Source organism: Artemia franciscana, chromosome 18 (assembly GCF_032884065.1).
Source record: "Artemia franciscana chromosome 18, ASM3288406v1, whole genome shotgun sequence".
NCBI classification, from domain to species: domain Eukaryota; kingdom Metazoa; phylum Arthropoda; class Branchiopoda; order Anostraca; family Artemiidae; genus Artemia; species Artemia franciscana.
Window position 1 is genome coordinate 22,182,067 of NC_088880.1, and position 14,123 is coordinate 22,196,189.

Consider the following 14,123-nt stretch of genomic DNA (forward strand, 5'->3'; position numbering starts at 1 on the left):
TTGCACCAGCTATTTGGAATTTAATCCCAATGGAAATCCGGAACTCAAGTAACCTTATTATCTTCAAGCGAACAGTGACGGGTTATTACAGAAATACTGTTTAGATTTGAATATCGTGTGGTCCTCCTCTTTTCGGTCTTTTTCTTTTCTTTCTTTTCCTTCTCTTCGTACCACCCCCCCCCCATTTTTTTTCTTTTTTGATAAATCCAGTCGATTCGTTGTTTCTGTTTGTTAATTGTTTAATTATTCTTTAGCTAACTTTCTGCCCTAGCCAAGCACTTTTTGTGCTTTCCTGGCAGATTATGTACAGTAGTTATGTGTTTTTTGTTTAAATATACATGATTGATTGGTTTCCTATCTCCCTCGTAAATCCTTTCCGCTGGCTTTTCATTTCTTTTACCATTAATCTTACAAGCCTGGGCCAGGGCACAGTCTCGGTATAAACAAAAAAGTCCAACCAGGATATGCTAAGGTTGTCGCTAACAGAGGGAAATACAACAAACATTCGCTGGTCAAGGTCTAGTCAACTTTCTGTGATCTATTCTTTTTGCTTCCAGTTTTCCCCTTTCTTAAGAAAAGAAAATTTAAAAAGAATCCGGATTAATTATTGTCTATTTTGTAAATATTGTTGTTTCTTTCATCTTGGCCAAAATCAGGTCCTTGTTTCTAGTTCCTGATATTATATAGTAAAACTGGAAGTACTGTACAGACAGCTCTCAAATACAGCATGCGTCTGTATTTTTCCACGTCATCGGCTGATCATGTTTTTTTTTGTTGTGAACTATTTTTTTTTCTCTTTGTTGGTTATTTTCTTTCGTTTATCGTTGTTTGTTGGTTTGTTATACATTTAAGTTTCAGAAAAATATATTAAATAAACATAGATAAAATTTACTTTTTTAAAAAGTACCACACTCTTCTTTGCCAAGTATGTGTGTGAAATAAGCATAAAGAACTACTTTCGGTTACTTAATAGCCAGAGCAGCCTTTTTTCTACAACTGCCCCCCCCCCCTTTCTTGGAACCGAAGTCCTGGGTACACGCCTGTCTTAATAGTTTCTCCCGGTCGTAGGACAATATTCATACATCTCAATGAATTTACTATTCATACGTTTTTCTCTTCTATGATAGTTCTATCTGAAATAAAACCTTATAGATTCTATATTTAATTGAAACAATTTTATGTTTACAACTGAGATTACTAAAAATTTATATTTTTTTTTCTCTTCGATGCTTCACACACTTTTATTCAAAACAGGATTCTTCCTATATATGTTTGTTCAATCGATCTTTAATCACGTTTTGGGCATTTCATAATGCTAATGAGAAGCCAATTCGGGTGAAATTCTCCTTAAGTCTACTCCTTGATACCCTCGAAATAGAAAAGATAAAACAATAACAGTAATAATACCAAATTTATCTTGTTGAGCTTTTTTAGCCATCATATTAAAGTCTTACTCTTGTTTGGTAGCTTAATGTATGATACCTTTGTATGCTTTATAAATAGTGTTAAAAATATGAGTAATCTACAATACGTACCCCTTTGATGTGGTTGGAGAAAGCGAACTAGAAACGGATAGAAATTGAACACGAAGAGTTGATGAACTCCAATCAATCTTGAAACTACATCAAGTGCCAGTATTTTAACTTCAAATCGCTCATTCATCGTTTCAACTTGTCTGAAAAGCTTTTCAGCGAAACTTTGAGGGTCGTGAAGAAGATGCAAAGCTGAAAAATTGAAAGTAGGTGCTTGCCCTCGCTTTTTCTTGTTCCTCTGAAAAAAGATACAAATTTTTGAATGAATCTTAAAAGTAGTAACTTTCTTAACAGTGTTCCCCAAATATTAACATCAATTCGAATGATTCTTTTGGAAATTTGAAAAAAAGGACAGAGAATTCGCTTTATTGAGGGTTCTACAGCCCACCAGCTCTTCAGGAAACGCTTTCTTATACACATCACAGCGAAAATCTTAATGATAGGAAACTGAGATGTAAATGAGATGTTACACTGACTAATTATTAATTGAAAGGACAATTCTTTTTGAAAAGTAAGTTAAGGGTGAACTAAAAACTTAATAAGAGTAGAAATTACTCTATATATATATATATATATATATACACACACACACACACACAAACATATATATATATATATATATATATATATATATATATATCATGAAAAGAGAAATCACCAATGCAACAGCACAAACACAAAAAAAAAAAAAAAAAAAAAAAAAAAAAAAAAAAAAAAAAAAAAAAAAAAAAAAAAAAAAGAGACAGAAGGAGAAAAGGAAGACTGTTTTCCTAAATTAGTGATTAATATAGACCAGCGCTTGAATGAGGCCTTAACCCTACTCATCCATACAATCACATAGGTCAAACAGCATACCCATACACAATCAACCATAAAGAATAATCCATGGACAGGCAGTCATGTCGTCAATAAGTATAGGTCGTTATTTACCAAACAATAGAAAAAACCAGATAACAAGAGCTAATTGCTCATATGGCACTTGTGACGAGGCAAGAAGAGCTAAGAGCCAAGAGCTCATATGGTATGAGCTCTAGCAAAATTCTTTAAATCAATAGATTGATTTAAAAAGGAAAATAAGAGGCTTAATGCCGGTCAAGATTTAAAATAAGAGCTCTGAGTCACAAAGTCCTTCTAAATATCAAAATTCATTAAGATCCGATCACCCACTCGTAAGTTATAAATACCTAATTTTTTCTAATTTTTCCTCTCCCTTTTGCCCCCCAGATGGTCGAATCTGGGAAAACGACTTTATCAAGTCAAATTGTGAAGCTCCCTGACACGCCTACCAATTTTCATCATTTTAGCACGTCCAGAAGCACCAAACTCGCCAAATCACTGAACCCCTCCCCTCAACTCCCCAAAAAAAAGCGAATCCAGTATGGTTCAGTCAATCACGTATCAAGGACATTTGTTTATTCTATCCGCCAAGCTTCATCCCGATTCCTACACTCCAAGTGTTTTTCCAAGATTTCCCCCTCCAACTCCCCCCAATGTCAAAAGATCTGGTCGGGATTTGAAATAAGAGCTCTGAGACATGAATTCCTTCTAAATATCAAATTTCATTACGATCCAATCACCTGTTCGTAAAATAAAAATACCCCAATTTTCACGTTTTCCAAGAATTCCGGTTTCCCCCTCCAACTCCCCCGAATGTCACAGGATCTGATCGGTATTTAAAATTAGAGCTTTAAAGCGCAAGATCCTTCTAAATATCAAATTTGATTAAGATCTGGTCACCCTTTCGTAAGTTACAAATGCCTCAATTTTCAAAATTACCCCCCCCCCCCCCCCCCAACTCCACCAAAGAGAGCAGATCCGTTCCAGTTATGTCAGTCACGTATCTTAGACAGGTTTTGATTCTTCCCATCCAGTTTCATCCTGATCTCACCTCTTAAGTATTTTCTAAGATTTCTGGTTCCCCTCAACTGCCCCCCCTCCAATTACGCTGGATCCGGTTGAGATTTAAAATAAGAGATATGAGTTACGAGATCCTTCTAAATATGAAGTTTCATGAAGATCCGATCACTCCTTTGTAAGTTAAAAATACGTCATTTTTTCTTATTTTTCAGAATTACCCCCCCCCCCGCAATTGAGCGGATCCGTTCCAATTATGTAAATCACGTATGCAAGACTTCTGCTTATTTTTCTAACCAAGTTTCATCCCAATCCCTCCAATCTAAGCGTTTTCTATCATTTTAGGTTTCCCCACCCCAAACTTCCCCCAATGTCACCAGATCCGGTCAGGATTTAAAATAAGAGCTTTGAGACACGATATCCTTCTAATATCAAATTTCATGGAGATCCAATCACCCGTTCGTAAGTTAAAAATACCTCCTTTTTTCTAATTTTTCAGAATTAACCCCCTCCCCCAACTACCTCAAAGAGAGCGGATCCGTTCTGGTTATGTCAATCAAGTATCTATGAGTCGTGTTTTTTCCCCACCAAGTTTCATCCCAATCCCTCCACTCTAAGTGTTTTCCAAGTTTTAGGTTCCCCCTCCCAACTCCCCCCCCCCTAATGTCACCAGATCCGCTCGGGTTTAAAATAAGAGCTCTGAGCCACGATATCCTTCTAAATATCAAATTTCATTGAGATCCGATCATCCGTTCGTTAGTTAAAAATACCTCATTTTTTTCAATTTTTCAGAAATACTCCCCCCCCCAACTACCCCAAAGAGAGCGGATCCGTTCCGTTTATGTCAATCATCTATCTAGGACTTGTGTTTAATTTTCCCACAATGTTTCATCCCGATCCCTCCACTCTAAGTGTTTTCCAAGTTTTAGGTTTCCCCCTCCCAACTCCCCGCCCCCATCACCAGATCCGGAAGGGATTTAAAATAAGAGCTCTAAGACACGATATCCTTCTAAACATCAAATTTCATTGAGATCCGATCACAAGTTCGTAAGTTGAAAATACCTCATTTTTCTAATTTTTCAGAATTACTCCCCCCCAAAAAACTACCCCAAAGAGAACGAATCAGTTCTGATTATGTCAATCATGTATCTGGCACTTGCGCTTATTTTTCCCATCAAGTTTCATTCCGATCCCTCCACTCTAAGTGTTTTCCAAGATTTTAGGTTTCCCCCCTCCAACTCCCCCCAATATCATCAGACCCGGTCGGAATTTAAAATAAGAGCTCTGAGACACAATATCATTCCAAACATCAAATTTCATTAAGATCCAATCACCCGCTCATAAGTTTAAAATACTTCATTTTTTCTATTTTTTCCGAATTAACCGCCCCCCCCCCCCCCAGATGGTCAAATCGGGAAAACGACTATTTCTAATTTAATCAGGTCCGGTCCCTGATACGATTGCCAAATTTCATCGTCCTAGCTTACCTGGAAGTGCCAAAAGTAGCAAAACCGGGACTTTAGGTTTTCCCCCTCCAACTCCCCCCAATGTCATCAGATCCTGTCGGGATTTAAAATAATAGCTCTGAGACACAATATCATTCCAAACATCAAATTTCATTAAGATCCAATCACCCGCTCATAAGTTAAAAATACTTCATTTTTTCTATTTCTTGCGAATTAACCGGGCCCCCACTCCCCCCCAGATGGTCAAATCGGGAAAACAACTATTTGGAATGCCAAATTTCATCGTCCTAGCTTACCTGGAAGTGCCTAAAGTAGCAAAACCGGGACCGACAGACAGACCGACAGAATTGGCGATTGCTATATGTCACTTGGTTAATACCAAGTGCCATAATAATAAAGACAAATAATTCAGAGGCAACAACCCAACACAAGGGCTCATCAGGAGAATACACTGGCCTATATAGGGTTTAGCGTCAATAAAACAAAGAAAAACCGAAAACAAACAACAACAAAAATTTATATCTACGTTGCATGGGCAACGTGAGGTGTTGCGGCAACCTTTGTTCGGCATCGCCGAGTAAAGTGTTGCAAATCCTTCATTGCAACTAGCAAAAGCTGCAAATATATATATATATATATCGGTCCCGGTATATATATATATATATATATATATATATATATATTATATATATATATATATATATATATATATATATATATATATATATATATATATATATATATATATATATATATATATATATATATATATATATATATATATATATATATATATACTTGGGGCATCATCCGCCACAACCACGCTCTTCGTCTAAAATTCAACATAACCCCTCTCCCTTTATTTAAGCTCAAGTATCCAAAAATCTCAAAAAGGTTGGGGGAGGGAGGTATGAAATGTCAGACGCGTAGTTTAAATCACAATTTTCGGAGGGGGTAAATATTCAGACAAATTTTATTCTTAGGGGGGATGCCCCTTCCCTCCCACCTTTTCTAGGCAGGCACGTGAATATTATCTGATATTTTGCACTAACAGCATTTGCAAAATAAGCTCTGATCAACTCAGTACCCATATTGTACACTTAGTCGAACTATAACCTTTCAAGTGATGGGAGACAGTAGAAAAGAATCAATAACAGACATTTACGTTGATCTGTCACAAAAAAAAACCAGAAAATTCCCTTTTATTCTGAGATATTTCAGAATTCAAAACCTTAAGCGATAAAAGAATGCAAGATCAGTTTATCGGAATGCTATTCTCTTTGTTAATTTTATTTTGGCGACAAGAAATGAAAAAAAAATTTAGCCATTAATTTTCACCCCTCCCCCTAAAAAAAATACATGTTTTTTGTTCTTGTGAACATTTGGCAATGTTCGAATCTTTTTACGAGTGGAAGTTCAATCACTATATGTTGTTCAAAGTTCAAACTATCAAAGCCATGTTAAACTATTCCGAAGAGATTGAATACACTATTTACTAGTAAATTGGCGTGAGACATACTTCACCAAAAATATAATAAGTCATAATAGGAAATTAGAAACAAAAAGACAAATAGAAAAAAAAAATTAAAATATGTATCCTTGGACTGGCGAACATCATTCCTGTTACATACAGCAAGGTATACTGATGAACAGAGAGAGTCAATTTCAGCGCTTAATTATCAATAAGTCAAATTAATTATTCTTATTTTAATCAATTATTTCAATTATTTTCAGAGCTTATTTACATACCTTAACCATTTGTTTCACTTTTTTTAATTGTTGTTCTCTTCTCCTTGTTTTCTTGTTGAAACGATTAGCCATTGTTGCTTCCTTAATCGTCTCCACATCATCCTGAAAGGACAAACAATTATCTATAAACAACTCTCAGAACAAAAAAAATGGTTAGCAATGGAAGCCCCAGAGATGGAATAAAGTAAGAATAGAAGCAGGTTGGACATGACTACTATGATTGGCATAATGTGTCATTTTTGAAAAAATGGTATGCACTTGTATAAAAAAAATTTCAACACCTAAAATTAGAGTGATCAGGACACTGATCAGTGATCAGTGATCAAAAGAACTTTTCGGGTCTTAGCCAAAATTGGAAGAATTAGTTATGCCTTTTCAGTCTGAGATCGATTCAACCTCTGTATGTGAGGAGGGAAGGCTACGGACCCCTAAATTTTCGTCCCCTCTCCACTAGAAGGGGTTGTTGGATCTCAACCAAGCGCGGTTGCGATCCAACACAATCAAGAGTATTTGACGAACTTACCACAGACATCTACAAGATCCATGGATCAAGTAACAAAGAATGGGTAACGTCCCAGAACAAGGTAGAAATAGTATTCGCGTAATTTTGCTATCCCCAACTCCTCGTAAGATCGAAGATAAAAACCTGTGTCCCTTACAATTTTGGAAGTAAAAGAACTATAAGGCTATTTTATAACAAAAGCCGAATTTTTACAGTTTTTTTTTTTTTTTTTTTATTTCAAATAGAAGTATTGTTTACTCTTACTTTGTGTGTTGTTTTAGAAATTTAATAATGCCGCCATACCAGCAAAGATATTGGTTTAAAGGAACCTCTTTCAGTAAAATCGCTTAAAAACGTTTCCAGTATTTCAGTCTCCTCCCAAGTCTTTTGAACCCTTTATGCCCCCCCCCCCCCACAAAGAAAAAACTCTTGGCATGCACCTTTTATTACTTGGTCAATCTATTATAATATAATCATGCTAATGCTATTCTTATAATGATAACACTGTTCACATGATTTTACCTCGTGAATCATAATTCTACCACAATACTATAGAAGAAACATAAACTGCAATTCAAACTTTTAGTGGCGGAAATACTAACAAACGTGCGGTGCAGAGATGGCTTTTATAAGCATGTTCTTAAGTTTCCAAAAGCTTTCCCACTTTCTACCACTTGACATAAAACTTGGAGCGCCACTTGCTTTGCCACGCACACACATTACCTCACGTGTAGGCACATTTCCTCCGAGCCACACATGACACGCGGCATAGTGCACAAAATTTTGAATTTAGAAAAGCCATATGCAGCTTTGAGGATTTACGTAATCAAGGTATCAATACAAAATTTTTTGCCCTTCCACCACTCCCTTTCACTTTACTTTTTTTCCGATTAAAGGATCTAAAGTCAATTTTAAGTGAAGACTACCAAAGTCTTAAAATAAGAAAACCTTTAACTTACATCCGTATCACTCTCTTCATCCGAGTTTGTTTTTTCTTTAACATCACTTCCGACAAAAAATTGTAGAGCAGTAACCATGATTTTGACAGATTTGCTGAAACATGCTGTTGCTATTACATTTACTGTTTTAGCATCTTTCCATATATCCTTCTTATACAGTTGAATCATAATATCCTAGCAAGACAACAATAATGAGATACAACACAGATATAAAAATTATACACAACAAAGGAACGAAAGCTAGGAGCGAAGTTCCTAGCTTTCGGGAAACGGATGGATGGAATGAAATGGATTTCGTGAAATGGATGGGAATAAAAAAAAAACTAAAATTAAACCGTAGCAGATCTTGTTCGTCATTTACAAAATTAAAAATTATCATCCACGGAATAGTGATAATAAAGCTGGTAGTCAGAAAATTAAACTTAGTATTATTAATTGTTATGTGGGAGTGGCTGTCGATAGGTCATAGAGTTTTAAAGAGCTTCTAATTAGCCGGTTTAAACTCATATTATCACATATGGTTAGTAAAGTTTCTTATCCTTTTACTAAAATCGGTCTTTCGCTTAACGTTGGTAAATGTGAGGATCTTTCTTTCAATTCTCCATGCCCTCCTAAACCTATAGGCTCTAAAATTTTTTCCATCCCTCATGTAGATTTGATGCGGTGGTTCGGTATTACACTTACCAAAAATTTAAAAGCTTTTCGTGAGCGCGCCGTCCGAGATGCTAGAACGAAGATCCAGATTGGTTACTCTAACACTGTAGCTAATGAAGGCAAATATAATCGCACTGCCCTTGGAAAGCTGTATTCTACCTTTTCAGATCATTCTGCTCTTTACCTTTCTGGGCCTTATCCTATACTTCGGAATAAGGATTTTAGTGATATTCGGGGTGGCTTATTTCCGTTTTTGTAAATATCTTCTTTATCTTCCTTTTTGGAATAGGAATAGAAAATAATAAACAAGTTTCACCTCCCGAATTATACTGAAAAGCTGACTGGTTTACATAAAGATTTCGGAAACAGCGTATCGGCGTTTGTCGCCTCATCATAGTTTAATTTGGTTGTTTCATTAATTTTATGCATTTAATGCTGTTGTTGTTTAATTGATCTTGGTGATTTATTGTTTTGTTTTTTGTGTATAATGTTATTGTTGATTTTCGTTTGAGTTTACTCCACTATTTATCTTTATATATAAGTGGGTTATAAATATGAATATATATATATATATATATATATATATATATATATATATATATATATATATATATATATATATATATATATATATATATAATATATATCGCATGTTTATACAATAAATTAGCTAAGAGTGTTAGCATTATTACATACTTCAGCATGTTTTTCCTCATAATATCCTAAGAATATTGTATCCATCAGATACATCCGTATCTCTTATGTTGTTGTTTTTCTTCGTCTTTGTTCGAAACTTAATAAACGAATTTTATTAATTAATAAACAAACTTTCTGAAAAAGAAGTTTTCCAAAAAAAAAAAACAAAGGCCATATTCAACTTAAGATCAGAAGAAATAGATACCTACAATAACTCAAAATTAAAACGACCAGATATTACTACTAAAGAATAAATGAAACCCAAAACGAACAGAAATTAAATAAACAATCATAGCAAACAAACAAACAATGGTTACTAATATAAGTGAGTAAATAAATCTTCAAACGAGTTAAACTCAAATTGAATGCGCAAATCCAGCTTGAAACGAATAAAAATCTCTACAAAGAAGAGTTTGAGTTTTGCCTCCTTCTTTCACTGTAAAAGTATAAAACCTACTGCGTCATTGGCGCTTTACTGAAAACTATATGTATCTTGAACAGCCATGAAAAGTGCAAATAAAATAAAACTGAATGTTTGACATATCATGCTATCAATTACTGAAAGATCATCAGTTCAAGATTTTATTTCACTGTAATTTTATTTCTTTTTAATGCTGCAATAACTGGAAAAGAAAATATTTGTAATATAATTCGTTTTCAGTAAAATACCAATGAAGTAGTAGGCTTTAGACTTTTACAATTAGGGAAGGGAACAGTATCGAAACTCTTGTTTGTAATGAAGCTATATTTGTCTTGAACAGTCTTGGAAAGAAATAATATAATTAAACTAAATATTTGATATATAATGATATTAAGTGGTAATAGCCCATCAGTTCAAAATAAAATTTTACAGTAATTTTTATGTTTATTTTCAATTTTGTAATAGCCGGATTTAAAGCTTTGATGCCTCTGGGCCCAAGCGGTTTTGCCGCTCTGTTTTTGCAAGATTGTCAGGGAAATTCCCATAACTTCGGGAATAGTGAAAGCCACAGGGACTGTGGGCCTATTAGTAAATCCTGGTCTGTTTTCACTGCAGTTTTCATTTTATTTCAATATAGTAATAAGAACAAAAGACAATATTTGTAATATAATTCCTTTTAGCAAAGCGCCACATGCGCAGTAGGTCTTATACTCTTACCGTTAGAGAAATGGGCAATACAATTACTCTTGTCCGTAGAGAAGATACACCATTCAGTAGAAGTACATAACCCATATTTCCTGAAAACGACCGTGGCATAACAACCAATCATCAATCCAATTCTCACTTGTCTTTGAATTTTGTTCTCCCAATTATTACAATAAAAAAAAGGTAAACCAATTTTACAGAACTTTGTAGCCACCTAAGTAAGAGAATGATAATTCTAAGTAAGAAAATTGGTTATTAAGTAAAAGAATGATACTTTTACCGTTGATAATTCTAAGTAAGAAAATTGGTTATTAAGTAAAAGAATGATACTTTTACCGTTAGGGAAACGGACAATAGCCATATTCCTGTTTGTAGTGAAGACACCATTCGTTAGAAGTACACAAACTCTACTCCCTGAAGACGACGGCGGTCTACCAGCCAATCCTTAATCCAATTCTCACTTGTCTTTGAATTCTGTTCTCCCAATTATTATAATCAAATAAAGGTAAACTAACTCTTCAGAACCTTGTAGCCACTTAAGTAAGAAAATGATAAATTTAAGTAGGAGAATTGGTTTTTTAAGTAAGAAAATGACACTTTTACCGTTTGGAAAACGAGCAGAGATTCAGTTTTATTTTATTTGTACTTTTCAAGACTGTTCAAGACACATATAGTTTTCAGTAAAGCGCCAGTGACGCAGTAGGTTTTAGACTTCTACAGTGAAAGAAGGGTTCAAAACCCGAACTCTTCTTTGTAGAAATTTTGTTAAAGTGTTCCAAAAACACTGTGTGCAGGATTCAGGACACTTTGATGTTTGGAGGAATTTTGAAAATAAACTTCTTCAATTTTCCGCTGAGAAAAAATCGACGGGAATGGAATTCCAACCCATAACGTGTGGAGCACATTGGATTAGCAGTACAACGCATTAACTACTCGGCCAGCTCTTCTTGTTTATTAATATGATTATGGCTGTAATAGTTAAAATTATAAAAGGTGAATTGTGTTTCATATGGCCTTTACTTTTCCTTAGAAAACTTCTTTTTCGGAAGTTTTTTTTTTTTAATTCATAAAGAGAAACAACAAACACCACCAAAACAAGGAAACCTTAGAGACATTACATACAATGAAAAATTATACATACCAGTGATAGCTTGGCAGCGGTGACGTTTGTATCTTTTAACATTCCATACATAAAATTCTGTAATACCTAAAGAAGAAACAATTATCAGGGAAGTTTGTTAGAGGGATAGTGCTAGACCAATAATAGGAAATTTCAATTTGAACATGCAAAAGTCATCTACATATCAAAGGCAATGACGTAAACAAGGAAGAAGACTGGGAGCGTGCTCTCGTCCCAAACTACTGAGCTTTTTATTACGTAAGGTGTTTATTTTCATTTCATTTAACTTTTTTTTGACAAGTCCTTTTCCTAAAAAAAACACTAAATGCGTTCCTGATCGACAGGCAACACTTAAAGGGCCCAAAACCCTAATAGAAAAGTGTCCATCATTTTGTCTTTTTGATTGATAACTCATTAAACTATGACCTTGTATCACACTACCATGGCCAAGCCAATAGTTGGCCAAATCCTGAGTTCGCATACAGTTTATAAGAGCCCGAACCAACCGAAGTGTAGCCTGATTCCTTTTCAATACCCAACGTGCCCTTGTCCGTCCCTGCAGCCTAACAGAGAATCAGATACAAATTTCAAAATAGCCATTTTAATCAAAACAGTGATAAGTCAAAACTGCTGACAGAATTGGTGCAGAGATGAGCTAAGTGCGAACTCGGTGCAAAATATAAAAAAATGATTTTGTGCAAAAAAGAGAACTGTTTCTTTGTGGTCTAATCATTAGCACCTGCAAAGAGGAAGGGGGGAATTCATAAATTTTCCCATTCTCTTTAGAAGACAGAAAACCACAAAAATATTTGGTAAACCAACTTGTTAACATTTGGTGAAAAAGGACACTTTCGGAAAAAGACTAATCTTCTTCAAATCTTTGCACCCTCCCCCTGTCCTGAAGAAACAAAAAAATATATTTGTCCCTTTATTTTGAGAGCGGCAATAATATCTTCTTAATCAAAGCAATAATTACGCCTTGATACTCCAAATCCATTGAAATGGCAATGTTGATTATCTTCTTTCTGGTTCATTATACTTCAATATGCTTGAATGATGGCTTTTATAAAGGAAAAGGGGGAAGATATAATGATGTCCTAATAGTTTTAACTATAAAAATTCCCCAATCTTTCTGATCTATTCGAAGTTTCGCTCTTAACTCTCTTCTATGAAGCTCCTACTTCCTTTAAATCCCTTTGTACGACCTCTTTTCACACTGACACCATCCCAAACACCATAATTAAGAATTGAAGCTTACATTATTAATTTTCATATTCCTCGATTTTGAGTTGATATTCTTTATATCAGTAACAATATGCGTTGTAAGAAACTTCCTCAGACTTTTGTCTTGACATCGGAGCAGCTGGAAGAACAAGGTCAACAGCACAGTTGGTGTCAACAGATTCTTGTTCCGCAGCATTATCAAAGCACGACACATCGTCTGTAAAAGAGAAAACATAGAAGATAGCTTCACTCAGCATAAGAGATTTAGATAGTGCGAAATAAAACTATTTAATTTTCACCATATATTAAAACAGACAACAAGGAAGTTACTGGTCTCATTCTAATCAAATACAATCACAATTCCTTACACGCGCACACATACAGAGAGAAAGAGGGAGAGAGAGAAAGAGTTAGTGAGAGAGAGACCAATTTATTAGCTCCTGGTATTTCAAGAGCAGGTATTTCAGGATTCATTTCAGAGCTGGTATTTCAGGATTTCAAGAGCAGTGCAGTTTTAATATATTCAGTTTCTCAACCAAAATAAAGCCGTCCCAGAAACAAGGCCGATCAAATTATGCAAGTAGCCTATTAAAACAGAGGCTTCATAAATACGTTTAACAGAAAGTCCAACATGCCTCACCTTGTCAAATTACTCGCTAGTATTTTTAATTTGTCTGAACGGATGACCCAAAGCAAGACCCTTGCAACCGTGATGCACCCAACTGGTGCGAATCTAATTCCATGTTCATAAACCCTTCTAAGTGTGTTGTTCTACACTATGCTCATAAACTCCCACCTGTGCATACTTAACAGCTGTCTGGCATACGAATCCCTTCTAACGAAATAGTGCGTGACCTTGGCGTTTACTTTTATACCCAATCTAAATTTGATAAGCACGTTTCAGAAATTGTAAAGAATGCAAATTATCGTTTATCGTCTATAAGGAGAAGCTTTAGTAGGTTTAACCTTCGTAATTTCTTACTACTATACAAATCAATGGTCCACCCTCTTCTTGAGTGTAATACTTCTGTTTGGTTTCCATTAAGTCTAACGGAAGAGCATAGGATAGAAAAGGTTCAGAGAAGGGCCACTAGATTGGTCCTACACCTTCAGCGCCTTTCCTATCCGCAGAGACTTTCTAGGCTTCAACTCCCGTCGTTGAAGTTTCGTAGACGTCGCAGTGACCTTGTAAATGTGTTTCGCATAATTAAAGGAGTGGATGATGTTGATCCAAATTTATT

The 14,123-nt window shown here is 35.1% G+C and overlaps 1 protein-coding gene across 2 annotated transcripts in view; it reads right to left on the reverse strand.

Annotated features, from left to right (window-relative positions):
* Positions 1–14,123, reverse strand: part of LOC136038755 (protein SDA1 homolog) — a 128,566-nt gene that overhangs the window by 58,067 nt on the left and 56,376 nt on the right. For both annotated transcript variants that reach the window (XM_065722123.1, XM_065722122.1), the window contains exons 4-8: positions 12,917–13,099; positions 11,680–11,745; positions 8,063–8,236; positions 6,602–6,703; positions 1,536–1,770 (exon numbers count right to left, since the gene is read on the reverse strand). In XM_065722123.1, coding sequence (XP_065578195.1) covers positions 1,536–1,770; positions 6,602–6,703; positions 8,063–8,236; positions 11,680–11,745; positions 12,917–13,099 — 760 coding nt within the window. The remainder of the gene's footprint in view (positions 1–1,535; positions 1,771–6,601; positions 6,704–8,062; positions 8,237–11,679; positions 11,746–12,916; positions 13,100–14,123) is intronic.